Source organism: Ursus americanus, chromosome 2 (assembly GCF_024610735.1).
Source record: "Ursus americanus isolate L20-20 chromosome 2, mUrsAme1.1.p, whole genome shotgun sequence".
Classification (NCBI taxonomy): Eukaryota; Metazoa; Chordata; class Mammalia; order Carnivora; family Ursidae; genus Ursus; species Ursus americanus.
In genome coordinates, this window is record NC_142128.1 from 76885169 (window position 1) to 76912634 (window position 27466).

At 40.7% G+C, this 27466-nt stretch overlaps 1 protein-coding gene and 1 long non-coding RNA gene across 4 annotated transcripts in view; one reads left to right on the forward strand and one right to left on the reverse strand.

Annotated features, from left to right (window-relative positions):
* Positions 1-12245: 12245 nt before the first annotated feature.
* Positions 12246-16085, reverse strand: LOC148110660 (uncharacterized). The gene is made up of 3 exons (XR_015722541.1): positions 15613-16085; positions 14885-15068; positions 12246-14480 (listed from the first exon to the last, which is right to left on the reverse strand). It is a non-coding gene; the product is annotated as an uncharacterized LOC148110660 (long non-coding RNA).
* A 260-nt stretch (positions 16086-16345) lies between these two features.
* The window catches only part of RCOR3 (REST corepressor 3), a 53059-nt gene continuing 41938 nt past the window's right edge, over positions 16346-27466 (forward strand). For 2 of the 3 annotated variants that reach the window (XM_045787837.2, XM_045787839.2), the window contains exons 1-3: positions 16348-16730; positions 17138-17194; positions 25338-25415. In XM_045787837.2, coding sequence (XP_045643793.2) covers positions 16565-16730; positions 17138-17194; positions 25338-25415 — 301 coding nt within the window. In that variant the 5' untranslated portion in view covers positions 16348-16564. Of the gene's footprint in view, positions 16734-17137; positions 17195-25337; positions 25416-27466 lie in introns of all 3 variants that reach the window. The other variant, XM_045787836.2, reaches the window with a different exon arrangement.

A 27466-nucleotide genomic window follows, 5' to 3' on the forward strand; every position in this document is an offset into this window, starting at 1 on the left:
GCATGTGCCCTCCCGTTGTGGACGAGCTACTTTTTCCTTCAGTTAGGTCCTCTGCAGTGGCTCTCTGCCTGTTGTAGGCAGTGTTTGGTCCCTGTGATGTTAGTGGGTCAGTCTGGGGCTGCCTTAGGTTTGAGTTGAGTCAGACCAGGTGTTTGCCAAAGATGCAGTAGCACCAAACTGCAGGGCACTTTCCCCGTGTTGTCCCCAGGAAAGCTTTCATTGGTGTGTGAGGCCTGCAGTCATACCAGCTGTCTGCCTTCAGCCCACTGCTGGTGCCTCCGTCTGACTGGTATATGTGGTTATCTTCCCCTCTCTCAGGACAGGAGTCATTTTGGAGAGGTGCTGGGCACTAAAGGGGTGGCTTGCACATTGCCAGGCCTGTGGCACCACCAAGGATGAGCTCCAGCCAAGAGCATTTTGGAGGGAGTGGATCTGCAAAATGTGGAGGAGGGGAGTATTGGGCAGGGCAGCAATGCAGTGGTGTTAACAAGGTTTGGGCCACTGGTCCTCTGTGCAAGTGGCCCTGCAGCTCTGGGAAAGGGGACATGGGGAGGCAGTGTTAGCAAGTTAGGTAGTATCAGCAATGGGCTGGTTCCAGCAGGTGGTCATGTGTTTATGCTGGGAGCAAGGGAGGGAAATGGTGCCTGCCAACTCCTTTATTCTGGAGAAGTCTTCCAAAGACCTCTGTTGCTTTGGAACATGCTCTGAGATGAGTAAACTACTCTCCCCCCTGGATGCCCCAGGCGTTTTGCAAACTGCTTCTATTATGCTGTATCTGTTGGCTGTTTTTTGGTGTTATCTCTTGAAGGATGGGGACTCAGTTTCCTTTTGTCCTTCTGGCTTTCCCAAAGCCAAGCCCATTGGTTTTAAAATTCCAGGTTTTAAGTCCTGCTGGTTGTAAGAACTCACATTAGGCCCCTCTGGTTTTCAAAGCCAAATGTTATGGGAATTCATCTTCCTGTACAGGCTTATCTGTCTAAGGGTCTGTTTCTCTCCCTTTTCCATGCCCGTGGTGTCCCTCCCTCCCACGGACAGTCCTGCAGGTCCATTTAGCTTTTGACTGTGTCTCTGCCCTTCCTTCCCTCTTCAATGGGGCCTCTTCTCTACATTTAGTTGTGGAGTTTATTCTGCCTGTCTTCACGTTATTTTCTGGGTTATTTGCTGGTGTGAGTGTTATCTAGTTGTTATCTGTGGAACCAGATGAGCTTAGAGTCCTCCTACTCTGCCATCTTCTTTTTCATTGTTTTTGAATCTAAGAAATATTAAGATGTTTAAAGGCCATGAAGAAGATGCCAAATGGAAAGGGAGACATTAAAAACACAGAAAAAGTGATATAGAATAACCCAATGATTAAGGCTCCAAGGCTTTGCACATACTGTTCCTCTCTTACCAGAGACTTCCTTCCATTAACTCCATCAGGCCATCTACCACTTGTTCAGGTCTCAAATTAGAAATCACGTTCTACCAAAAATCTTACAGAATCCCCACACTGTGTTTCCAAAGCGACTGAGACTTATCCTACTGCATTTAATGACTTTGCGAATTTGTTAGACTTCCTCACTAAAGACCAAGTTTAATTAATCCTTGTAACCCCAACCTCAGGCAGAGGACTTGGTACACACAGTAGGAGGTTCTCAATTAATGTTTGCAGAATAAATGCTTTAAAGAGAGAAAGAGGTGGTCATGCAACCATAAAATCCGTATGGAATCTTCTTTATCTTGAAGGAAAACACTTAAAACCATCATTTCAGTGGTCTTGAGTTAACTAAGGTAGGAACTCTTATAGCTCCTTTATTATATTTGAAGGCCAAAAGAGAAAGTATAAAAGGAACTAAACACAATTTAAAATAACTAGTTGATTCCAAGGGGAGTGGGTTGTGGAAGGCAGCCCATTTCAAATCACATGTAATCAGAAAATATGCTCTTCTTATGTCTTTAGATTTACTGTTCCAGAGAATTAATGTTTGCTTTAGAAAATATATTATTAATACAATTATTATTATCTCACATTTTATGTGGGTCAGGAATCACAGCATGGCTTAGCTGAGTCTTCTGGGTCAGGGTCTCTCACAAGGCTACCATCAAGATGTTGGGCTCTACAGATCTTCCTTGACTACAATGGTATCACATCCCAATAAATCTATTGTAAATTTAAAATACTGTTATGTCAAACGTGCATTTAATACACCCAACCTACCAAACGTCATAGCTTAGCCTATCTTAAAATGTGTTCAGAACACGTACATTAGCCTAGAGTTGGGCAACATCATCCAGCACAAAGCCTATTTTATAATAAAGTGTTGAACAGATCATGTAATTTATCAAGTACTGTACTGAAAGTGAAAAACAGCATGGTTGTGTAGGTAAGAATGGTTATAAGTGTACTGGTTGTCTACCCTTGTGATTGCTTGGCTGACTGGGAGCTTCGGCTTACTGCCACTGCCCAGTATCATGAAAAGGCATTGTACTACATATTGCTAGGCCTGGAAAAGATTAAAATTAAAAATTCGAAGTATAGTTTCTACTGAATGTGTACATATTGCTTCCACACCATTGTAAAGTGAAAAAATTGTAAGTAAAACCATCATAAGTTGGGGACTGTAGTCATCTCAAAGATCAGCTGAAGGAAGAATGTGTTTCCAAGCTCACTCACCTGGTTGTCAGCAGGATTTAGCTTTTTGTGGGCTATTGCACAGAAGGCCTCAGTTCTTTGCAGACTGTTGCCTAGAGGCCTCCCTCAGTTCCTTGCCATGTGGGCTTGCCATGTGGGCTTTTCAAAACGTAGCAGCTAGCTTCATCAGAGTGAACTAATGAGAACCAGAGAGAAAGTGTGAGCAAGAAGGAAGTCACAGTCCTTTCTAACCTAATCTTGGAAGTGACAGCCCCATCACTTTTGCTGTATTCTGTTTGTTAGAACCGAGTCACTGGGTCCCACTGACACTCAAGAGGAGGGGATTATACAAAGGAGTGACTATCAGGAGCACAGATCACCAGAAGCCACTTTGGATAGTGCCTACCACAATGGTGTATTCATGTTTGTCTCATCAGATACAGCAGTAGAGCAACAGTTGTCCAGTTCACATTGATAGTCACATCAAAGAGAGGACCCAACTCAGAAGTCCTAACCTAACCTAGCCTAACAGACTATTTTGGACACACGATGAGAGCAGGTGTGTCAAATCTCCCCATAGCTATACACCAAAACAAAAAGAAAAAAGAAAAAAAAAATCTGTGGCACCTGACATCCCTGACCAGCCTCTAAAACTACAGGGCATCATTTCAGATTGAATGATACAAGTTTACAGAATTGTACTAATGAGGCAAGAAGTATGGATCCAGGGAGTTACTCCCATCCTTGGTTTACCAAAGTTTGGTAAAACTTTCACAGGGAACAATTTAAAAATGAGGCTGAGAAGAAGAAAGGTACTATTTTAGGCTAGTTTACCAGGAAACAGAGCCTGAAACAAAGGTTTAAATATACATTTCCTATAGAGGAGTATGAACCAGGAAGCAGGATCAAGGGATGTGGGGGAGCAGGAAAGATGCAAGACCACTCAAAGATGCATTACTAATTTGGACACCACAGTGGGTGACTGGCTGTGGGATCCAGGGGACTGCCAAGGAGTTGTCTGAAATACATCTCCAGACTATTAATTAGAGATAAAAGGGGGGTAGTATTTATGATTTGGATCCCATCCCCCACTGCTCAAAGTTTTCCCCCAAAGGCCTGAGCCCTAGTACTCCTGAGTTGCATAAACACTAGCACCACAGTTAGTTTCCACAGTGTTCTTCACTATGGAGTCAACAGACAAACCCCAGTTGGAGAGTGAGAGTTAAGCTCCATGGGCCTGAGGTGAGGTATTGCCAGATTGCACCTAGAGGAAGCTACGAGACTATGCAGAGAACTAGTTGCCACAGCAGTAGTTGGAGTAAAAGGTAAGTGAGGCTAAACCACTCTGAAATGGCTCACAAGAGGTGTCTGATACAGGAACAAATCTGAAAGCCGCATAGTCAGTAGAGAGACTAGGGGTGACTCCAGTGAAGGGACTCCCTTTTTTAAAAACCTAAGTTGTTCAATATCTTAGTTTGGCCTTCTTCAAAAAGTAGACTTTGAGTGTAAGGCTTTGGGTACAGAAGATTTATTTGTGAGGTGATTCTAAGAAGGGCAGAAGAAGACATGGGAAAAGTGAGACAGAAAAGGGAGAAAAGCCACCAACAGTGCTTTATTGAGTGGGGTTGAGTGGGTTAGTAATAAGCGGTTTTCCATTGTCAATGAGTAGGCAACTAGGGCTCAATCCCATTGAGGATCTTCTGAGAAACCATGTGCAACACCAAAGAATTATCTGGCGGTTGAGGAGGCTGGGGCATTTATTTACCCACCCCAGCCCCTGTTGGTTGAAGATTGCCCCCATGGGTATAACTCCCCCTCCACGCTTGTGCGTTGCACCTGCCTATAGCACAACAAACTCCCATGGGGCTGAAGAGAGCCTTCAAGCAAAGGAAGGAGACATGGGGGCTTGAGTGTGTGGAAACCGTCTTCACAGAGAACTTAAGAAGGCCAAGAGGATATGAAGCAGAATGTTGATGGTGTTTGCTATAGTTTTCCTTTGGATTCAGGGAGAAGCCCATTCAGTGCAGATCTTTAGCCTTTTCTATCCCACATTGTAATTCCACTTTTAAAATTGTGAAGAGATTCATGTGTATTTGCACAGTCTAACTGGTGATCCTGGGTAAACTGGAGTGGTAGTCTATTCCAGGCCCGTCTTCCCTGAAGGATGCCATGTCCCAGATTTCCTCTAAGTGACCAGCAGTACTAAGAACAGTGCCACAAAGCTGACTAGGTGCCTAGAAGAGAACTGAGTGGGCAGCGTAAGGGAAATGTGAGACTGAACTTCCCTAAGATCTCTACACTGACCTGTGGAAGGGAAGGGGAGGTAGAGGCTTGGACTACAATTTGGTGGCAGAGTGTTTAATAGCTTATGGTTGGGGGAGGGGGTTAAAGTTAGAAGAAAGGTTATCTATGAAAATAAAGAGAGGTGAATAGTAGGGTTAAAGAAATGAAAACAAAGAATATCTGAAATAGCCCTTTTTGAGAAGGAGAAAATGAGCTGACTTTAAAAGACAGGATTGTGGGGCACCTGGGTGGCTCAGTCGGTTAAGCGTCTGCCTTTGGCTCAGGTCATGATCCCAGGGTTCTAGGATGGAGTCCCACAGCGGGTTCCCTGCTCAGTGGGGGTTCTGCTTCTCCTTCTCCCTCTGCCCCTGCTCACGCTCTCTTGCTCTCTCTCTCAAATAAATAAATAAAATCTTTTTAAAAAGACAGGATTGTCGGGAGATATGGCAAGTTATATTGAGCTGGTGCCAGTCAGTTGCTAGGGTGGCAGTTTGTCCAGTGGCTTGATTCTCTGGAGCCGGGCTCAGACCCAGGTACAAATTTATTAGAGTGGGTGTCACCTTGGTGTTTTCTCTCTTACTGTGTTACCAATTCATTACAATTTGCCCAACCAGTTATAGATTTTTGCACCTATTTCTCCACCTATAAAATGGAGAAACATGGGGCATGTTACTAGACAAAGAGAGCCCCTAACTCCAGGACTGTTTTTGATAAGTCTCTTTCTCTCTCATATGGTTATGAGCCCCTTAAAGCTATGGACTATGCATTATGCAGCTCTGTGTTCCAAATATCTCAAAATTATGATGGGTAAATGTATGTGGAATAATGACAGAATGAATTTTAAAGTCTCTGGATTCATCAAATATAGTCTATGACTTCTTTGCTTCTTCAAACTAAGAAATGTGAAAAAACAGAAAAAACTTAAGAACTAGGGAAGACTTTTCTGGTTTATTAATAAAATGGGAAGAAAAAAAAAAGATAAGACTGAGTTAGTCTGAAAACCCAACAATTTAAGACCTTAAAAGACAGCTTTCACTTTATAAGAAAAGTAGTTAAATATGTAAAACATTTAGTTGGCAAAAACAATGTATGCATATTTATATTCCATTCTTTTCTACAGGAATTTGAAACAACTTTATGTGTGTGTTTGTAGAAAAAAAAATCCAATTACTTCAATACTTTTATGTAAAACAGTATTATCTACAGTGAGGTATTAAACCCCAAAGAGGGTATTCAGTGGTGGACTGGAAGTTCACAAAACTACAAGATAAATATGGCCTATCTTCCAGAAACAAGAGTGTTACAATGCATTTCTTCCAGGGAGGGTGGGGAAGGAGTAATCTGAGAGGTAGATTGGTGATGATAACTATTCTAGGGAAGCAAAGCATTAAGAGACTGTGATGGTTAATTTTATGTATTAACTTGACTGATCCATAAGATGTTCAGATATTTGGTCAAATATTATTTTGAGTGTTTCTTTGAAGGTGTTTTTGGATGACATTAACATTTAAATCCTTAGGTGAGTTAAACATATTGCTCTCTCTAATGTGGGTGGGCCTTGTCCAGTCAGTTGAAAATCTAATAGAACAAAAAGGCTGACCCTCCCCTGAGTAAGAGAAGCCTGTGTCAGCTAACCACCAACCAATCCAGACACAAGCTAGCCCTGCCAAGATCAGCCAAGAAACCCAGCTGAATCCAGCATAGATCAGCTGACCCTAACCAACACACACCCATGAGTGAAAATAAATGCTTAGTGTTGTATCCCCCTGAGATGTTCTGGTTGTTATTACGCAGAAATAGCTGACTGATACACATTTATGCATGTCTGTGTTGGGTTGACAATATAATGTGTATTGCACTGGGTTAAAGCACCATGTTTCTCCTTCATCCCGTGTTATTTAATGAGGCTTAAAGGACTTCATGTCTAGGAGTGGCTTCCTGAAGTATTAGAGAATTAAGGTAAACCCAGAGAAAATAGAGCTGAGAGATGAGAAATGAGATGTGTGCATGAGTGTATGGGAGAAAGAGAGAGAGACAGAGAGACTTAATAGCAATAAGGGTCCTATACCTACTGCAAGCCCCAAGAGCCAAAAATATGGCCCATGCTAAAGAGAATCACATTATTCTGATAACCAAACGTAATGAAATTAGATCAAGATGTAGCTAAGAGACCCTGTAGCCAGAGGGAAAGGGGGACAAAACATAGCACAGTTAGCAACAGTTACTTTTTTAAAAATCCTGTGTATAGCCAGTTGAGATTCTTCAGGAAACCTGTTTCTTTGTATTATTTCTAGGATTATTTTATTCTAAGTAAAGGACCATTGTATAGATTTCTGGTGCCATCTCCTTGGTCTCTTCCTCTTTCTTCAACTTTATTTCTAATCTATACATTTAATAATAATAATTAAAATCTGAATATTTACTATACGCCAGTGACTGGCGTGTGTGTGTGTGTGTGTGTGTGTGTGTGTGTCATTAATGTCTAAAAACCAAATTTATAGATGATTCTACACATATTTTGATTACAATCTCCAGTCTACACGAATATATATTAGGAACTCTTAATTTCATGAGCAGCAGTTTTTCTAAAACATTTTCAAGTTACTTTCTAGGATTATTGCCACAAATGAATTTAGTGTTAGTTTGTTTCCATTTCAGAGACTGGCATATCTAATCTTATGCCCAAATCTTCAGATTACCTCAGAATTTGGATCCTAGACTGACTCTAATGAATATGTTCTTTAAATGCCTTTTTCAATTTAAAAAAAAATGATTTATGAATTCTATTTTGTAATTTATAAAACTGAGGGAAAGAAATGAGTTAGGAAAGGATACTATGTATTGGGGGCACAGTTAACTTGAAACTTGTCACTGTCTAGTCTTTTCCTTTTTTTAAATATAGCCAAGTAAATCATCACAAAATCGTATTTGTATGATCTAGAAATTGAGCAAAACTGTTTAAATCACCTTCCCAGTTTTAAAAGTCAGGATACGTGTTCAAATATGATTCTCCTAGGGCCCCTGGGTGGCTCAGTTGGTTAAGTGTCTGCCTTTGGCTCAGGTCATGATCCCGGGATCTTGGGATGAGTCCCGGGTGGGGCTCCTTGCTCAGCAGGGAGTCTGCTTCTCCCTCCCCCTCTGCCTGCTGCTCCCCCCAGCTTGTGCTCTGTCATAAAATAAATACAATCTTTAAAATAAATAAATAAAAGACAGGGAGATTTCATAGTCTCCTTTCATAAACAATTCCAGAATTAAAAAAAAAAAAAAACCCAACTCTTCAAGAAAATGTCCTTTACTTTTAACTGCAGAATTCACTCACTAAACAAATATTGAGAATCACCTATACACAGGGATTGTACCCAATGCTTAGAATATAAATTAAGACACTGTTTCTGTTCCTTAAGCGAGATACTTTTTATCAGAGGTGCAAATGCCCACAGCTAAGTCATGTGTTAAGTAGGAAAGTTGGAATTCAAAAAGTTCTCAAAAGGTTTAGATAAGCTAAAACAAACCAGGTGAAATTAAATGACAATACATTTATATTCCTTTGCTTAGGAGGGGAGGGGTTAAAAAAAGAAAATTAAAAACCTGCTGGAGTCTAAATGGAGGCACAGGCTAAACAATAACAAATGTGAAAGACCCAGAGAATAGAGATGACTCCAGACTTAGTAACATGGGCGGTTGTTGCCAAGAAAGCTTATTTTATTTTATAAAATGATTTTATTTATTTATTTGAGAGAGAAAGAGAGCACAAGCTGGGGGGAGCAGCAGGCAGAGGGGGAGGGAGAAACAGACTTTCCGATGAGCAGGGAGCTGGACCTGGGGCTGGATGGGGGGCTCCACCCCCACTCCACATGGGGTTCAAAGGTGGACTCAGTCGCAGAATGCTGGGATCATGACCTGAGCCAAAGTCAGATGTTTGACCAAGCCACCCAGGCACCCCTGTTCTTTTCAAATACTTAAATGACCAGTGTGACAGAGCTTGCTAGCTGCCTTTCAGTACTCATTTCCTCCTTCATCCTTAGCAATGGAACCTTGATTTTTAGTGGAGCACTTTGACATTTCCCAGTCTCCTTTGAAGTTAGTGGGCCATGTGACTAAGTTCTGAACCTCGATACATCAACATAAATGGTATGCTACACTTCCAGAAAATCTCCTTAAAGAGAAGGGCTGTGGCCTTCTGCCTTTCTTCCTCTAACTTGGAGCGTGGTCATGATGACTGGCATTCTAACCGCCATCTTGGATCACAAGGGCAAAAGTGACACTCTAGGAACAGTGAAGAGCTAAAATAAAAGGAGCCTGGATCCCTGACACTTTCACTGCAGTTGTCATTTAGGCCAGGACTGCCTACTTCTGGATATCTTTTACATGAAAAATACATTTTCATTTTGTTTAAGACAGTTATTTGGGGTTTCTCTCAGATGTAGATGAACTTTGGGTACAAAAAAAAAAAAAAGAAGAAAGAAGAAAAAGAAGAGGTTTTCTAAGACTTAAACTTAAAAAATGAAATGATCTACTTTGTGTTGTAGTTTCCTATCTCTATTATCTGTTTTAAAGGAAGTTGGAAGACCAGTTTGAGAAATGGTAGCTATGGGGGAGGGGCATTGCCAGACCTCTAAAATTATATGATCCCACCCCCACCCCACCTTGGGGATCAGTGGCTCTAAAAAAAACAAAACAAACAAAAACACGAAGCTCCTCACTGTTGTAAACATGTTTGGGCCTTCCCACCAGCCTGGGCTCAATGTTGCACAGCATCACTTTACTGTTTTGGAGTTAAACATCTGAGACAGACACTTTTAATGTAATAATGAAGGAGAACCAAAAAGCAAATCAATAAGCTTTTCAGCAAAATTGTTGTCATAAAGAAAATCATTATGAGCCTGGATGATATGAATAAAATAGGACATCTGTTAAGGTCCTTCCTGTGTGCCTAGCGTAGTTGGTGAATTAAGGTGTAACCCACAATTACTGCCCTGCTTAAATTTTTTTTCTTTTGTCAAACGAGAATAATACCCCTATAATCTTTCCATCTTTCCTCTTCCGTTCTACTTCTCAACTTCTAGTAGGTGGAACTTCTACATTATTTTTAAAATTATACTTATCTGTGTTTTGTCTATTGATTCTTTAAACATTTATTTCCTCAAAACAGTAATACGTACACATGGCAAAAGAGACCAACTGTGAATGGAATACATGACATAAAATCCCCCTTCCATCTCAGACAGTGACACCCACTCCCCAGCAGTAAACAGTTTCTTCTATACTCTTTCAGAAACATTCTGTAGTTATTTATGTGTGTTAGAAAGGAAATACATACATACTGCTACGGTCTGGATGTTGGTTTTGTTCAATTCAGCAAACATTTATTAAACACCTACTACGTACACAGACTTAGATAACCTTTGTTCTCTTTTCCTTAACATAAAGTTCCAGCTGTATACATCCATCTGTTAATAGGGGAGAAATAACCACACTTGGTACTTCAACTTTTGAGATATTACATATATACATACTCTCGCCTCTAACTCTAGAGCTACATTGCTCTAAGATACTTAGTTCCATTTTTTCCTTTTCTTATCCATATGAGTACTTTTCTGGAGTAGGTTCATATTGTTGTTCCCCTTTCCTTAAAGGATTTCTTCACTTCTCAATCCACTGCAGTTCGGTTCTTTGGTCCATGATCCTAGTAAAAGTGGTCTTTCCAAGATCTTTCATGTTCTCTTACTTGCCAAAGCATTGTACATACTGGTGTCTTATCTTTAATTTACTGACTTCTCTGCTGTCCTGGAGATCCTTTCTCTTTAGATCTCTCTATACCTTTGGTTTCGGGAAGTTACACTCTCCTTAGTTGTCTTCTTATTTCTTTCTCTATTTGTGCTCAGTCTCTTTTACGCATTTCTTTTCCTCTGTATGGCCCTTCAATGTTGGTGTTCATCTGCTTTTCATTCTCAGCTCATTATACTTCTAATTTTACATCCTCTTCTTGCATGATCTACTTAGGTCTCATGACTTTAGTTAGCTACAATCAATTGGCAACAAAGCCCTCTCTGCACTCTTGATCTTAGTTATATATCCAAATGCATGCTGATATCTCCCTGTTGAAAACCCAACATATCTGGAAATAAATTCATTCTCCTTGTCCCTCAAATTGGTAGGTCATTATTCACCAACTCTGTGTTGACACAATCCACCCAGACAGTCAAGCCAAAATCCTGGCATCAGCTTAGACTCCTCCATTCCCTCTTCCTTTCCATATTCAATCAAGCCCCAAATTTTGCTAATTTTGCCTCCTATTTATCTGCATCTGTCTCCAATTCTATTCTTGCTACCACTGCCATAACTTAAACCTCATAATTTCTTAACTAATTCTGAACAGTCTTCTAATTGATTTCTTTGCCACATTCAATTTCATCTAAAATAACCAATTTTTTTTTTTTTTAGATTTTATTTATTTATTTGACAGAGAGAGAGAGAGAGCCAGCGAGAGAGGGAACACAAACAGGGGGAGCAGGAGAGAAGTAGGCTCCAAGCAGAGCAGGGAGCCCGATGCAGGGCTCGATCCCAGGATCCCGGGATCATGCCCTGGGCTTAAGGCAAATGCTTAACGACTGAGCCACCCAGGCACCACTAAAATACCAATTGAACTGAATCATTCTCTTGCTTAGATCCCTCTGATCCTTTTCCATTATCTATAAATTGCTTAACCCTTTGAAGGCTATCAAGGCCTTTATGTGGTTCAGTCCTTGCCTAACTCTCCAGGGCCATTCTCAGTTCACTTCATGCTCCAGGAATACAAAATTATTTGTAGCTCCTTGACATAACACAATTCAAGATTCTTTGCATTTCCCATACTGCTTTTTTTTTAAAGATTTTTTTACTTTTGAGCAATCTCCACACCCAATGTGGGGCTTGAATTAACAAACCCGCGATCAAGAGTTGCATGCTCTACTGACTAAGCCAGCCAGGTGCCCCCCATATTATTTTCTGTGCCTGGAATGCTCAATATTTTCCTCATGCTTTTTATGTCCTATTTAAGAAATAATTTGACTACCCAAACTGTAAAGACAATAAACCATGGTATTTTCTTTTTTTTTTTTTTAATATATTTTTTTATTTATTTATGTGACAGAGAGACAGTTCGCGAGAGAGGGAACACAGCAGGGGGAGTGGGAGAGGAAGAAGCAGGCTCCCAGCGGAGGAGCCCGATGTGGGACTCGATCCCGGACGAGTCCCGGAACGCCGGGATCACGCCCTGAGCCGAAGGCAGATGCTTAACGACTGCGCTACCCAGGCGCCCCAAACCATGGTATTTTCTAAAAGCACTATTGCTTTACCTTTTACTTTTAGGTCCACAATCTATTTAGGGTTTTGTTTTGCTTTTGTTTTTAGTATGAGTACGAATCAAGGTTTTTTGTTTTCCACAGACATTCAGTTGATCCAGCAACATTTATTAAAGCATCCATTGTTTTCTCCACATTAGTACAGTGTCACCTTCACATAAAATGTTCAAATGAGTTCTATTCAGTTCCATTGGTCTCCTTTCTAACACCCGATAGTATAAGTCCTCCAACTTTGTTCTTCCTCCAGATTGTCTTGACTCTTCTTGATCTTCTGAATTTCCATTTAAATTTCAGCTTGTCAAATGACACACACACAATCTGCTAGGATTCTAATAGGGATTAGACTAAATCTACTGATCAACTGGGGAGGCTGACATTTTTACAATATTGAATCTTCCAATCCATGACCATACTGTATCTGACCAGTTACTTGGGTCTTCTCTGATTTCTTTGAATAACATAATTTTTAGTATAGAGTTCTTATAACCTTTCATTAAGATTTATTCCTAGGTGCCATGTGTTAGATGGTGCTCCCATATCAGGTCCTAATTCCTGGAACCTATAAATGTTACCCTATTTGGAAGAAGGGTCTTTGCAGATGTGATTAAGTTAAGGCTCTTGAGACAAGGAAATAATCCTAGATTATCCAGATGGATCCTATTGTTATCAGTGTCTTTATATAATAGAGGAAGAGGAAAATTCATCACACACAGAAGAGAAGGCAATGTGAAGATGGAGGTAGAGATTGGGGTGATGAGGCTTCAAACCAAGGAATGCTAACAGACACCAGAAACTGGAAAAGGCGGGAACAGATTCTCCCTAAAGCCTCTGTAGGGAGTGCAGCCCTGCTGACACCTTGATTTCAGGCTTCTCCAGAAGTATGACAGGAGTTTGTTTTAAGCCACTGAATTTGTCGTAATTTGTTACAGCCGTCAGAAGCTAAAACATTAGGTATTCGATATTTTTGATGCATTCACATGTTATCATTTTTAAAAATTCACTTTCTAACTGTTTAGTTCTGGTATTTTAAAACTTAATTGATCTTTATATACTGACTGTATCCAGCAACTTGCTAAATTCATTACTAATACTAAAGGTTTATAGATTATAATTTTATATACAGACTATCATGCTTTCTCCAAATAACAAATTTATGTATTTCTTTCCAATCCTTATACATTTTGGAGGCACCTGGGTGGCTCAGCCAAGTAAGTGCCTGCCTTCAGCTCAAGTCGTGATCTCAGGGTCCTGAGATCAAGCACAGAGTCAGGTTCCCTGCTCAGCAAGGAGTCTGCTTCTCTCTCTCTCCCTCTGCCCTCCCCCAACTCATGCTCTCTCTCTCTTGCTCTCTCTCTCAAATAAAAACAAAACAAAACAAAAAATCTTTATACATTTTATTCCTTGCCTTTTTGTCACTGGGATGTCCACTACAATAGTGAAGTATTTCCTCTTATATCATTTGATTTTAGAACTATGAGATGTATTCCAAATTTAAACTACAATGAAAATAGGAAAAGTTTAATACAGTAAAAAAGCAAACAAACAAAATAACAAATATTGTTCTAGTTAACAAATCCAGAGACCTTTTCTCAAACCTGTCTCATGACTCTGCATCACTGGACATTATTTATTAACCCTTTCTTAAAGCTTTCTTCTTCCTTTTTTTTTTTTTTTCTTAAAGATTTTATTTATTCATTTGACAGAGATAGAGACAGCCAGCGAGAGAGGGAACACAACCAAGGGGAGTGGGAGAGGAAGAAGCAGGCTTCCAGCGGAGAACCTGATGTGGGGCTCGATCCCAGAACACCGGGATCACGCCCTGAGCTGAAGGCAGACGCTTAATGACTGAGCCGCCCAGGCACCCCGAGCATTCTTCTTCCTTGACCAGATTCTTTTCCTCTAACCCCTTATAGACATCCCCAAGATTTTCTTCTTAGGTTTTCCCTTTTTTTTTTTAATACTGTTCTTATTAACTGTTGGGAAATCATTTTAAGGCCTATTCTTCAGAACCAGGCCAGCTTCAGATGTTTTCTTTCACAAAAAAAAGATCCCATCCCTGAGGTTCTTCTCCCAAGAGTAGAATGCATTCTTCCTTGTTCTGTCCTCTTCGTTGTACTCAAGAAAAGTGTGGAATCTTCCTTAAGGGTTTTACTAATCATTAGAAATGTTACAAAAGTCCCCAAATCTTCGCAATGTTTTAATCCCTGATCTTTATGCAGGAATTCCTTTCAGTAGAAAAGAGGCTGGAAAGTGTTGCAAAGTTGGGAAGTTAGAAAGCATTCTGGCCCAAAGGACTCAGAGCAACATTTATCTTTCGTGAATTCACTTAGTTCAGGGTCTGGCCTTTGCATTATAGGACCAGAGATGCTGAATCATGCTCATTAGAAGCTTGTGTGTGAAAATGAAAATACCAATGTATTAATCTACAATCAAAAATGTATCTGTCATAGGAAATGGCTATTTGTTTCATTTGCCCAGGATATTCTCTCATTGCACAAAAACTATATGGGAATTAAAATAATATTCAGAACTATATTTGTTGAGAGAAAGAAAAGAATAAAAGGTTTAGTTGTATGATCTAATGGAATCATATCAAGCTTCGATAGATCAAACTACATCCACTATCAGAACAAGATAGGTTTTGTACCTGCTCAGGAGACTTTCCCCTTTAGACAGGAATCTTGCCAAATATTTACTTCCCAGGTTTTTTTTTTTTTTTTCTCAATCAATTCCTGATCCAGACATTCCTGCTTTAGGTATGTTACTGCTTTCAGTGAAGTCTTGCTCTGGCCAGAGAGGCTTATTTCTGCTTTGATCCACTCCGCATTGACCTATAATAGAATTCATACAGGACAATCTTTAAGTGTTCGGAGAATACCTTATCTATGGACCACAAATACTGTTTTGCATTCATTTGCATACTAGATGTTCACAGGAAGTCCTTAATTCTTATTGCTGAGCAAAAACAATAAATAAATAATAAAGAAAATCATAAATAGCTCCCAATGCCAGGCAGGCTGGCACAAAGCAGACATCCTCAAATCTGGTGAACGAAATAGGCAGTTCCCTATTCCTTCTGTCTACTGCAATTCAGAAAAGCATTACAGAGCACAGAGCCCGCCAGGCTGGAAATCCTGCCAGAATGCAGCTCTTGCCTCACCTCTACTCGGGGACTCCGCCCTCCCTACAGCTCTGCTCCAAGCCCTGACCACGGGTCAGCGCCGACTGAGTAAGCACCACTGGACAAGGCCCCGGTCGTAATTTTATTTCACCACTGACAACACCCACTTCCTAACTAACGTAACAGTAAAGGCGAAAAATGGATAAAAATAAAGCAAAGGTGAGAGAACGGGGGAAAGGTTTTTAACAAAACACCTTTTAGCAAAATACAGCTGCATTGCTCAGCACTGGAAACTCATCTCGGCACCCTCAAACCCTCTAGGGAGTCAGGCCCCAGTTCTGGGATTCAGACACCCAAACTGCAGCGTCCAGATAATCATGACCGCGTCTGCTACTCTGGCCCGCCGGCCCTGGAACTCGAAGGGCTCCCCGTCACACAGTCCGACTGCCCCGCGGCACCGCGGGCAAGCGCGCGACACCAGCTCGACGCCGGCGGAGGAGCCGCGAAACCGAACAGTCGAACCGCCGCAGGATCTCAAGGCGGGCCGTGTTCCCGCCGAGACCCGCCCGGCCGCCCCGACCCGCAACCCCTTCCGAGAGAGGGGGGCCGCTCCCCTGACTCCAGCGCCTCGGGTCGCGCCGGCCCTTTCTCAGGCTGGGCGCGTTCCTTCCGCCCTGAGAGGGCAAAGAGTCCCACGCCCTTGTGTTCGCCTCCGCCCGCGCGCCCGAGCGCCCCCTAGGAAGGAAGCCGGAGAGGCGGTCGCGCTTCTGCGGAGATTTTATTAGCTCGGTTGGGGTTGCCCAGGCTGCCGGCGAGCGGGGCTTCCCCGCCCCTCCCCCTCTTCCCCTCCGCCTCCCCCCCTCGCCCCTCCCCGCCCGGCGGCCGGAACCTCCCTGCGGGGCGGAGTGATACCGGCGGCGGCGTAGAGCGCGGCGCGGCCGACAGGGGCGCCCGGGACTGCGCCGGGCGGGCGGAGGGAGGAGGGGAGAGAGGCGGGGCCGGGGCGGGTTGTTGTGAGGCGACTGCGCTACTGCCGGACCGGGGCGGTTATGGCGGCTCCATATTAACACCCTCCTCCTCCTCCTCCTCCGCCGCCGCCGTCTCCTCCTCCTCCTCCTCTCCCTCCCGCCCGCACTCGTAAGCCATCTCCCCCTTCACCCTGACGCCTACCGCTTTCCCTCACCTTTCCCCCTCCCCTCTTCTACCATGCCCGGCATGATGGAGAAAGGGCCCGAGTTACTGGGGAAGAACCGATCGGCCAACGACAGCGCCAAGAGCCCGGCGGGCGGCGGCGGCGGCGGCGCCTCGTCCACCAACGGCGGGCTGCACTACTCCGAGCCCGAGAGCGGCTGCAGCAGCGACGACGAGCACGGTGGTAGCCTCGAACTCCTCCCCGCCAGCCCGCCTGCCCCCCTCCCTCCTCCCCTCCCCCAGCCCCCTCCCCTCGCCGCGCTCCCGCCCTCCCCTCGGAGCCCGGGCGCTGCGGTAGCCTCGAACTCCCGGTGCAGTGCAGCAGCACCCCCCGCGACCCCCGTCCCTCCGCCCTCGACCAATCCTCCGCCCTCGCCCCCCCCACCTCGCTCCCCGCCCCCATCCGCTGCCATCTCCCGGAGTGCCCGGAGTTAATATCTTCCCATCCACCCGCCGCTTCTTTCCTCCCTCCAGCAATTTTTATATTTTATTAAGTGTTTCTTCCTTTTTCTTTTTTTCTTCTCTTTCTTTTCTTTTTTTTTCTTTTTTCTTTTTTTTTTTTTTTTTCTTTTTGGCATTGCTTTGCAGATGTTGGGATGAGAGTCGGAGCTGAATACCAAGCTCGGATCCCTGAATTTGATCCAGGTAGATATATTTGCTTAAGCAAAATCCTGTCTCCCCTTTTTCGGGAATGGTTTAGGGTGGAAGGGGTAGAGGGGCGGCCGGGGTAGGGGTCCGGGTGTGCTGTTGGGAGGGGATGCGGGGCTGGGATGGGCAGGCATCTGGCGGGGAGGATGTCAGGCTTGGCAGGGCTGTGACACAGGGCGTGTGGGCAGATGTGTGCATTGCAAGGTTAACATGGTTCCTTCGGAGGCCACTTGCCCGCTGGTGGCATCGCCTTTCTGTCCCCACGAGCCCGGGGCGAGGTCGGGGAGAGCAGAGGGAGGCGGCCCTCGGCGGATTCGGGGGTCCGAGGCTGGGGAAGGAGCGGCTGCTGGGCCGAGGGCTGGAGGAGAGGGCGTGCGGGCTGCGTGTGGAAGAACCATGCAAATGTCAATTGCCACACCGTCGGCCCCCGGGAGCGGAGGGCCGCGCTCCGCAAGGGCGGCGGATGCCGGGGCTGCTGTCATCGGCCGAAGCCGAGGGCGAGCCCTGGCCGACCCGCGCGCACACGGGATTTTCTTTTTTCTTTCTTTTTAGCTAGGTGGTGTAGCTTTGGTCGCGACAGCTCTGCGGACTGTAGGAGCCGCGGAGAGAAAGGGATGGGGGAAGGGGGTGGGGAGAAGCCAGAGGCACACCTCGCCCTCCAGCCAGCCCTAGGAAGTCAGACCACAGGACAGTGGCTGCAGCTGCCAAGGAGACATTTTCTCCCCGAGCAGCCAGGTTCCAGCGTCCTCTGCCAACCCAGCTTGCGGGCTCCCTGTCTACTTTTCTCCAAACAGGCTCTCTGGCGGTCACGGGATTTCAGCCTGGACGGGGATTGGGCGAGAGTTCCGCATATGGAGGCGCCCTTGCTGGAGCCTCCCGGAGTGGAGCGTGTTTCCTTCTCCCCACCCCAGACCCTCTTCAGTTCAGTCTTTGGGCAGACTTTGAAGGAGCTCTTTTTTTTCCTTTCTCCCTTACAGTTGGTCAGTTTTTTGCCCATTGCCCACTCATAATAACATTGTGTCGGACTTTTGAATTCTGTATTAGATATTAATAACGGCTTTCTTGTGGGTTTTTTTTTTTTGAGGGGTGAGGGATAGCTTCTTTACTTCATTATAGGGTATAGATGGGTATTATCATCCATCCCCTGCCCATTACAACAATGCAAAATAAAGAGTTTTAGGTGGCATCTCCTGTCCCGAGGGGGAGGGTAAAATAATGAATGTTAAAAGGATTGTCAGTGCAGTCTGTTTTTCAGTAGGTAAAAGCAATGATACGAATACTCGTTAGATGTGGGTGTCCTTATAAATGACATAGCTGTTAATACATTTTATTCAAAAACTATCAGGTGTGTGTACTGGTGGTCTTCAAATAATTTTAAATGTTCTGTGAAACTAATTTTGTTTATTGATGCAGCTAGTAGGTGAATAACACTTTCACATTACTATGTTGCCTCAGGTATTAACTTGATACTTGGAAAAAGCATGCTTTGGCTTAAGATAGACTGAATTCAGTTCCCAGCTATTTTATTTTTGTGCTCTGAGCAAGTCAGTGACCTTCTCTGATCCTTAGTTTCCCTAGCTGTAAAATGGAAAAAAAAAAAATGTTTCATGGAATTCTTATCAGGAATACATGATTGGGCATATGGCAGTTATTCAGTAAAGATCAAATTTCATAATTAAGAAGAATGATTCTGCATACATTTGTACCTTTGTGATTTTGGGCATTCACTGGTACTCTGCTTTTGTGGGAAATGATAAACTGATTTACAAATTAGTTATTTGTAACTACTTATTAGTTACAATTAGTAAATTAGTAAATAATTAGCTATTAGTTATTTCATAAGTTAATAAACATATCTTTTTGTTCCATTTGGTAGGTTTATATTTTATAGACAACTGTATGCAGGTTGATTAGGAAGTCCTGTGTCTAAAAACCAGACTTCTTGCTGAAACAAATTTATATATGCCATGATCTAGATCACTGTAAAGGTTTTTATGTCTTGTTTTGTTTGTTTTGGTTTTCATTTCATGATAGATTGGAATATATTTCAAAATTTGAAAAATAATTCATTAAAAGTGCAGAATGCTTCAGGTAGTTTCATATAGCCAGTTTGAGTTATCCAGTTTACTTGATCATCATTTTTTTAATTATTATTTTGAACCTAAGCAGAATATTTGTGGGGAAAAAATCACTGAATTATTATATTTTTTAAAGTCATTTTCAAGTTATTTATTTAGATTATAATTGATACTCTTTATTAGGATAGGAATATATGTCACATTTTAAAAATTCATCTATAAATTTTCTCCCTAATAATCTGCAGAAGAATACTGAATCCTAGGACACAAGTAAAACCAGTTATCACTTAAACCTGAATAGGCTTTCCTATAGCCATCATAAGCAAATCTTGTCAAGCAAATGTAGATTATCAGTTGTTAGACACTTTTTAAAAGTAAATATTGAACCTCTATGCTTTTCAACATAGTGCCATTGCTCTCTTTTATTCTAAGTGTTGTGCTGTTGTGTGAAGTTTCTACTTCACATCAATTCAATATAATTTGGTAAGAAATTAAACATATTTCCTTGGGAAAGATAAAAGGAAAAGAGATATTTATTAATGATGGAAATTGAGAAATGGTCAGTTCCTCTTTCTCCTTTTCTTTTTCTCATACATTTATCTTTAGTCTCATAAACCATTCAGTCTACCTTCATGGAGATTATTCACCTGTAACCAACTTATTTGGAAGTACAATTTCTTAGGTACCAAGATTATTATGATCAGAATATAGGAAAATTAAAGAGGATTTGTGTGTGTAGGACATTTTTAATAGTGATGATAGAAATCAAGCAGAGAATGACTTACTAAAATAAGTATTTTAGAAAGTATGAAAAGAATTGTGATTTAAATTGGAATTACTGAATATAAGTTTAGGAACAGTTTATGTTAACACCATTGCTGAGAATGCCTTTATAAAAATTTACTAACTGGGTTTGATTATTTTCTTAGGTGCCTTTTTCTTCTTCAGATTTTTCACTTCCCGACTTTATTTAGTGCCTCCTGACTATTTGTATATCAAGGAAGGAGCAGTTTCGTGTGGTGATTGAGTCTCACCTCTTCCCATATGCCTTTTAGCTACGGGCGTAGTGACCTTGACGAACTACCTGATGTATCCATGCCTTTATTTTCTCATTTGTGACAGGGAGATGATGTTAACTATATCATAAGATTAGGTGAAAATTAAAGTCTATAAAGCAATGGTCTTCAAAATGTTTTGCTTGTATATTCATAAAAGAATTTTCAAAAAATTTTTCTCGCATATTTTTGACATCTATCACTTGTTGCTGTGTTTAAGTAGTTGAAAAGCATAATCTCCAGTGTATTGAAAATATTAGCACTCTGAAATAAAGCCATTATTCCTTATTTTAAATGCATCCAGTTAAATATAAGTACTACAGTAATATGATAGTATCTATTTTATAAAAAGTGTGAATAGGCAAATAGTCTGAAAGTTTACATTTTTCCTTTTTATCTTTGAAATCATTTCCATGCATTTTCCCCCGCGGAATTTTATATTTTTGTGCTTGAAAGTGCTTTATTGATCACCTATCCAGTTTCTCTACCACTGTAATATGTATTCTTGTGAACATAAGGCTCTAAGTGTTAAGTCTCTTGTGGTTTGAGTTATTACAATTAACTTATAATTGATTGAAATTGTAATAGCTATGATGCCTTCAGTAAAGGAGAGCCTTGCTGACACCCTTTGTTTGACAATGTTGAGGTCTTAAAATTTTAGGCAATGTACTCTTGTCGGATGTGGGATGGGGTAAGAGAACTGCCTCTTTCTTTTTTTTTTTTTGTAAGACAGAGGAGGGCATTAGTGAAGGAGGTTAGAATTAGAATGAGCATATACATTTAAGCTGCAGGTGAATTCTCAGGCAGATTGTCTTGGGAAAGAGCACACGGGGAAGCTAACGTTTCTGAAAATTGATTCCCATAAAACTTACCTATGCTTACATACCCTTTGGAAAGTTGTTATTTATCCCAGTTTGAAGGTAGTGAATTATATATGTAAGTGAGAGCCGAGTTCATAAATAGGAGAATTTTTAAAAAAATATTTGGTGTGTCTTAATATTCTCAGTACTTAAATTATTTATATAGAATATTTGTTCTATGATTTTCATCAAAATCCTTATTCTAAATGTCTTAAACTAAGAAGAAGTAGATTTTTATTTTTGTACGTATTTTGAAAATTGCTCTTCATGTAAAAATCCTAGCTTATCAAAATTATACTTTTGTTTTTCAGTTGTTGTTTTTCCCCAATTGGTCTCATAAATGTACTTTACCAACTGCAGTTATTAAACTTTTAAGTGTTTCATTTCATACTTTAAAAAATTGTTTAATTTTGTTTTCAGAACTGTCATGCTACTATATAGTCTTTTAAAATGATGGTAGCTTGCTATCTAGGATTTGGTTTGTTTTTTTTAATCTGTTTGGAAGATAGAATACTTCTAAACTGGATTATTTTGTTGGTGAGGCAAGCTTGATTTTCAGTATTACTTCTTTTTTTTTTAAGATTTTATTTATTTATTTGTCAGAGAGAGCGCACGAGCAGGGGGCCAAAAAGGGAGAAGCAGGCTCCCTGCTGATGTGGGACTTGACCCCAGGACCCTGGGATCATGACCTGAGCCAAAAGCAGAGGCTTAAGCAGCTGAGCCACCCAGGCATTCCTTCAGTATTATATCTGAGTATCAGATAGTTTTGAGATATAATGTTAAATATTGTTACACATAAAAGCAAAATAAATACTGAGTTTATGTCCTTTAGATATTTTTTCAACTTTTATAATGGAAAGGATAAAACTTTATTGGATGCAAAGCATCCTGAGGGGTACATTGATTTAATAATACAAGTTACTTTCTCTTTTTATAGGAGAGAAGTCAGGTCTGAGTTGTTAGAGAAACAAAAGGGTCATTTCAACTATCCAATCTCATTTTCAAGGGATTGGTGAGAGAAGGCATCAGCTGTTTGTGTTAGAGCCCCATGAGGTTTTATTCATTTGTGTTATTATTTGATAAGATGACAAGTCTTTTCAGAGTAGAGATAAAAGGGAACAAGAACGGCTTTCAGTGAGCATATACTAGTAATAATAATGTGTAGGTAATGCTTACTGTATGCCAGGTACTTTGCATACATTCATTTAATTTTTTAATACTGTGAAGTACTCTCATCATCCCTTTTTTTTTAAGATTTATTTAATTTTAGAGAGCGTGCAAGTGGGGGCGGGGGGGAGGGAACAGAGGGAAAGGGAGAGAGAGAATCCTCAAGCAGACTCCCCACTGAGTGGGAAGCCCAGTGTGGGGGCTCAGTATGGGGCCTGGATCCCAGGATCCTGAGATCCTTACCTGAGCTGAAATCCATAGTCAGCCACTTAACCGACTAAGCCACCGGGGCACCCCTCATCATCCATGTTTTTAACGAATTAAACTGAGGCATGGACAACATAGGTAAATTTCCCTAAGATGGCAAAGCTAGGGAATGGCAGTGCTTGGATTCGAATTAGTCTAGCTTTATAATGGTTACACTCTTAACCATTATATTAAAATATTTCATTTCCTGTGAACATCAGTCATCTCTTGGGCCTAGTTGACACATACGTGATTGAAAATGGTAAGAGTTTAGTTCAAGGTTAGGAAGAGAACATTGTGGGGGTGCCTGGGTGGCTCAGTTAAGCATCTGCCTTCAGCTCAGGTCATGATCCTGGGGTCCTGGGATTGAGCCTCGCTTGGGGCTTCCTGCTCAGCAGGGAATCTGCTGCTCCCTCACCCCGCCTCCCACTCATGTTCTCTCTCGCTGTCTTTCTCTCCCTCAAATAAATAAATGTTAAAAAAAAAAAAAAAGGAACATTGTGAAATGCCTAATTAGGCATTCTCTGCTACCAGACACAATTACTCTCCCTATTAGCACCCCCCACCCCCATATTAGAAGAGCTGTTAGTCCCCACAGCTTGGATGTCAATTTTTGTCAGATCAAGCCCTTAATTGTAGTCCTAAGAATTTTTTTGGAAAACTTAACTGTTACTCTTCATGGGGAAAAATACAAGAAATAGTTTATATCTGTGTAAGAAGAGACATTTTGTGAAGGTATTAAGATTTTCTGTAATGCAAGAATCAGATGCAGGAAATATGTTTAAATATTAAGCATGGTATGCTCTTAAGACTTGAGACTTAATGGAAACCTTTCTTTGTTGCAATCCTTACTCTGTTAAGTAGGATTTAAATTATCTTATTGTTGGGGCGCCTGGGTGGCACAGCAGTTGAGCGTCTGCCTTTGGCTGAGGGCGTGATCCCAGCGTTATGGGATCGAGCCCCACATCAGGCTCTTCCGCTATGGGCCTGCTTCTTCCTCTCCCACTCCCCCTGCTTGTGTTCCCTCTCTCACTGGCTGTCTCTATCTCTGTCAAATAAATAAATAAAATCTTTAAAAAAAATAAATTATTGTTATAATCCATTGTGAAAAAGAATCATTCCATGTTGATTTGAAGATTAGAATACTCACTAGGAATAGCATTAGATAAAGACTTCTGACCAACTTGAATATGTCTTTATTTCCATTGAGTGGCTGCCAATTTTGCTTTTGTGTTTATATTTTATGTGGTTAGAAATTTAATATATATTTTTTTGAAGTTTTTAAAAAAACTTGAAATTTGTTTTCATTGAATATAAATTTTAGATAATGTACTTCTACTTTGTGTTTTCTTAAACTTTCAGCTTTTTGCCATCTTTATTAAAGATACGACAAAATGCTGTAGGTTTTGCTTTAGATTCATTTTGTAAATACGATTTTTCTAATACTTTGGTACTATTTTCTCATTTCTCTTTTCTCCATCCTTAATTTTTCCTTATAGTAAAACACATACAATTTTTAAACAATTTTAGCTTCATATTTTCACTAACAATGTATCATTTTCTATAATTTGTTGATTGAATATGCAGTAGTGATGTGTAATGATTGTCCAAAAATTAAAAACTACGGAACTATATTACGTTGTTCCTGGATAGATAACTTCTCTAGATTGAGATTATACTAGTAGTTCCTTTACCCCTGGAAGTGAATGTTCTTTATCCCAAATATCTTATAACTTTATGAATGATTACAGTTTAACCACAGAATTCTGTTGATGTTTTATGTGAATAATTTTTGAAATTCTTGCCATTTGTTGGCGGCTATCAATACCTCATAAAAGTCAATTATGATATGGTCATAGACAAGTCTTAAAGTAAGTAGGTGGCAACAATGCTTCATTTCTTGATAGTTTTAATTAACTTGAATGCACCTAGGAATTAGAAAGAAGCCAGAAAGAGACCACCGAGTAATTAAAAGACAGAACCCACGGGCACGTACTTGGCACTGGGACAGCTGTGTCAGGCTTTCATTCATTCTATCCTTAATGTAGTTTTAATAGAGCTTGATTTTTCTGACTTTTTATATTATAACAGATTAGAAATAAGCAACCGTAATAGTGTGCTTCTACATTAGAGGTCGACTCTGATTACTTTAAGAAAAACAGCATTATTAACTTCTACATTTTTTGACTTTTGTTTTTGACCTCTTACACAGAGCACATAATTTTATAAATATAAACTGTAATAAATGAAATTAATGCTAAAGGAATAGTTGGCAGACTCACAAGGAATAAGAGTAAATAAAAACCAGATACAAGTATTTTTAAATGATGGTAATCTTGGCCCATTTAGATATGGGGCAAAACAGAAATAACTTATCACCTGAGGTATTCTCTAATTTTAAAAGACAAAATTTTTATTGCCTCCCAAATAGTGTTTAGAAGGTTAAGGTTTATTACCTGTCAAGAAGTAGGGCTATATAGTGTATTTAAGAAAGTCTTTCTTTTTCATTTAAAAGGGGTTAACTTCAGTCATTGTGAAATTTTCTTCAATTCCATAAATGAAATACTTAACTGTATTTAATGTAAATCTGCTTTTCTTCTCTGTTTCCTCGTATTTTGTTCCTTTATCCTCTTGGAGGTACTGTACAAAAATAGAAATAAAGCTTACTTTGTTTATACTTACTTTAAATGTACATAAAATCCATCATATTCAAAGTAATGAATTTTTTCCCCAGGTGCTACAAAGTACACAGATAAAGACAATGGAGGAATGCTTGTGTGGTCTCCATATCACAGTATCCCAGATGCCAAATGTAAGTCTTCTGAAATTGAATGTTTATGTCAATAGGGATCTATCAACCAATTGAAAATGCAACTTATATTTGTTTTGGGTCACTTGGATTCTCATAAGAAAACAGTTTGTCTTTGTTTTGTTTTGTTTTTTGATGGAGGTTGTTATATTAGAATGTTTTTCCTTTTGAAAGATAGTGGGTTGATCATTCCAATTTGTGTCAGGCCCAGAAGACTGAAAATACCTAGGATCTGATGGCATTGCTGCTTAAATCCTCAAGCAGGGGAGGGAGTTACTATGTAGACATCTGCACAGGCTTTTCCTCAGTATATGGAGCTGTAAAGAAATGCCTTCAAACTTCAGAGAGCCCACTATCATTACCATTTTAAAGAGGAAAGGGGAAAGAACTGACTTCAGCAGCCATCAATCAGGTCATCTTTGAGCTCCCCATTTCTGGACGGAGACCTTCTGGATCATTGACCATGCACTTCTTGAATCATGGTGTGGCTTTAGACTTCAATGTGATGTAGCGGACCTGATCCTTTGCGGCACATCAGATATAGGAAACGTGCAGGTAACAAAACTAAGATCCCCACCCCTCCATTTAGTTATCATTGAATTTGTTAAAACAGACAAACAAAAAACCACTGCACAGCTGTTCTTGCAGCTGTAAAATAAGCTTGTCTTTTCAAAATATTTACTAAATTTTAAAGATGTCCCGTAATGGTTTATTTAGTCCCATGAAAATTAACGATGTCCTGTATATCATGTGCGTAGTAAGTCTCAGCATACTTATTGATGCAATAAGAGAACTAAAAATTGAAAATTGAGTATTATGGTGCATACCTGATAATTCTTCCTATTTGACAGTTTTGGAATACCAGCAAGAAGTCTAGCTGGTAATCTAGGAATTACATGCCCTTGAGGCATTCTTAACAGAAAACACAAAATTGTACATTTGGCCTGGGACTGTATACTAAGAAACCTGAGGGAGATTATCAGGTTTCTCTGGTTCAGTTCTCATTACAGGCAAAGGTTTTCATTCATAAACTGAGCATCAGGGTATCACTGGCTTTTGCTGTCCTAGCACTGTTTTGTACAATGGTGCATTTCTTAACAAGGTGGAAAACAAAATTCAGAAAGCCAGCATATCCTGATTGTGTGGTGTCCATGAAAAATATCCTAGACCGAAGATCTCAGGCAGTGGTTTTCAACCCTGGCTGTGCGTTGGAATCACTTGGGGGAACTTTTTTTTTTTTTTTTTTTTTTTAAGATTTTATTTATTTATTTGACAGAGAGAGAGACAGCCAGCGAGAGAGGGAACACAAGCAGGGGGAATGGGAGAAGAAGAAGCAGGCTCCCAGCAGAGCAGACAGCCTGATGCGGGGCTTGATCCCAGGACCCTGGGATCATGCCCTGAGCTGAAGGCAGACGCTTAACGACTGAGCCACCCAGGCGCCCCCCTTGGGGGAACTTATAAAAGGCGGTACTGATGTCTGGTCTCTATCACAAACCAATTAAATCAGAATCTTTAGGGGTGGATTCTGGACTTACTTTTTATTTTTTATTTTATTTATTTATTTATTTTTTAAGATTCTATTTTTAAATAATGTATATACTCTACATGGGGCTTGAACTCATGACCCGAGATCAAGGGTTGCACTGTCTTCCAATGGAGCCATCCAGGTGCTCCTGAACTTACTTTTATAAAGCTCCCCCACTGAATCTGATGCGTAACCAAGGTTGGAAACCACAGATTGGCTGGTATTGTTTAGCCTTCTATTTATAGGACTGTAAGACATTTTTGTTAAAGTTTAACAGCATATATTTAGACCTGTCTTGTGTTTAAGTGCTATGTATTTAAGTTCTAAACAAAATACAGTATTTGGACTTTCTGCAAAATTTTACAGTCTTAGGGAACTATAATAGCATCCATAAAAAATAGTTGTTATTCTAATAGCATTATTGTTACAGTATCATTTTTATATATTAAATTATCTTATATTGACTAATAATAATAGCAAACTCATATAAAGTGCCTTAAATGTGCCAGGTGTTATTCTAAACACTCGA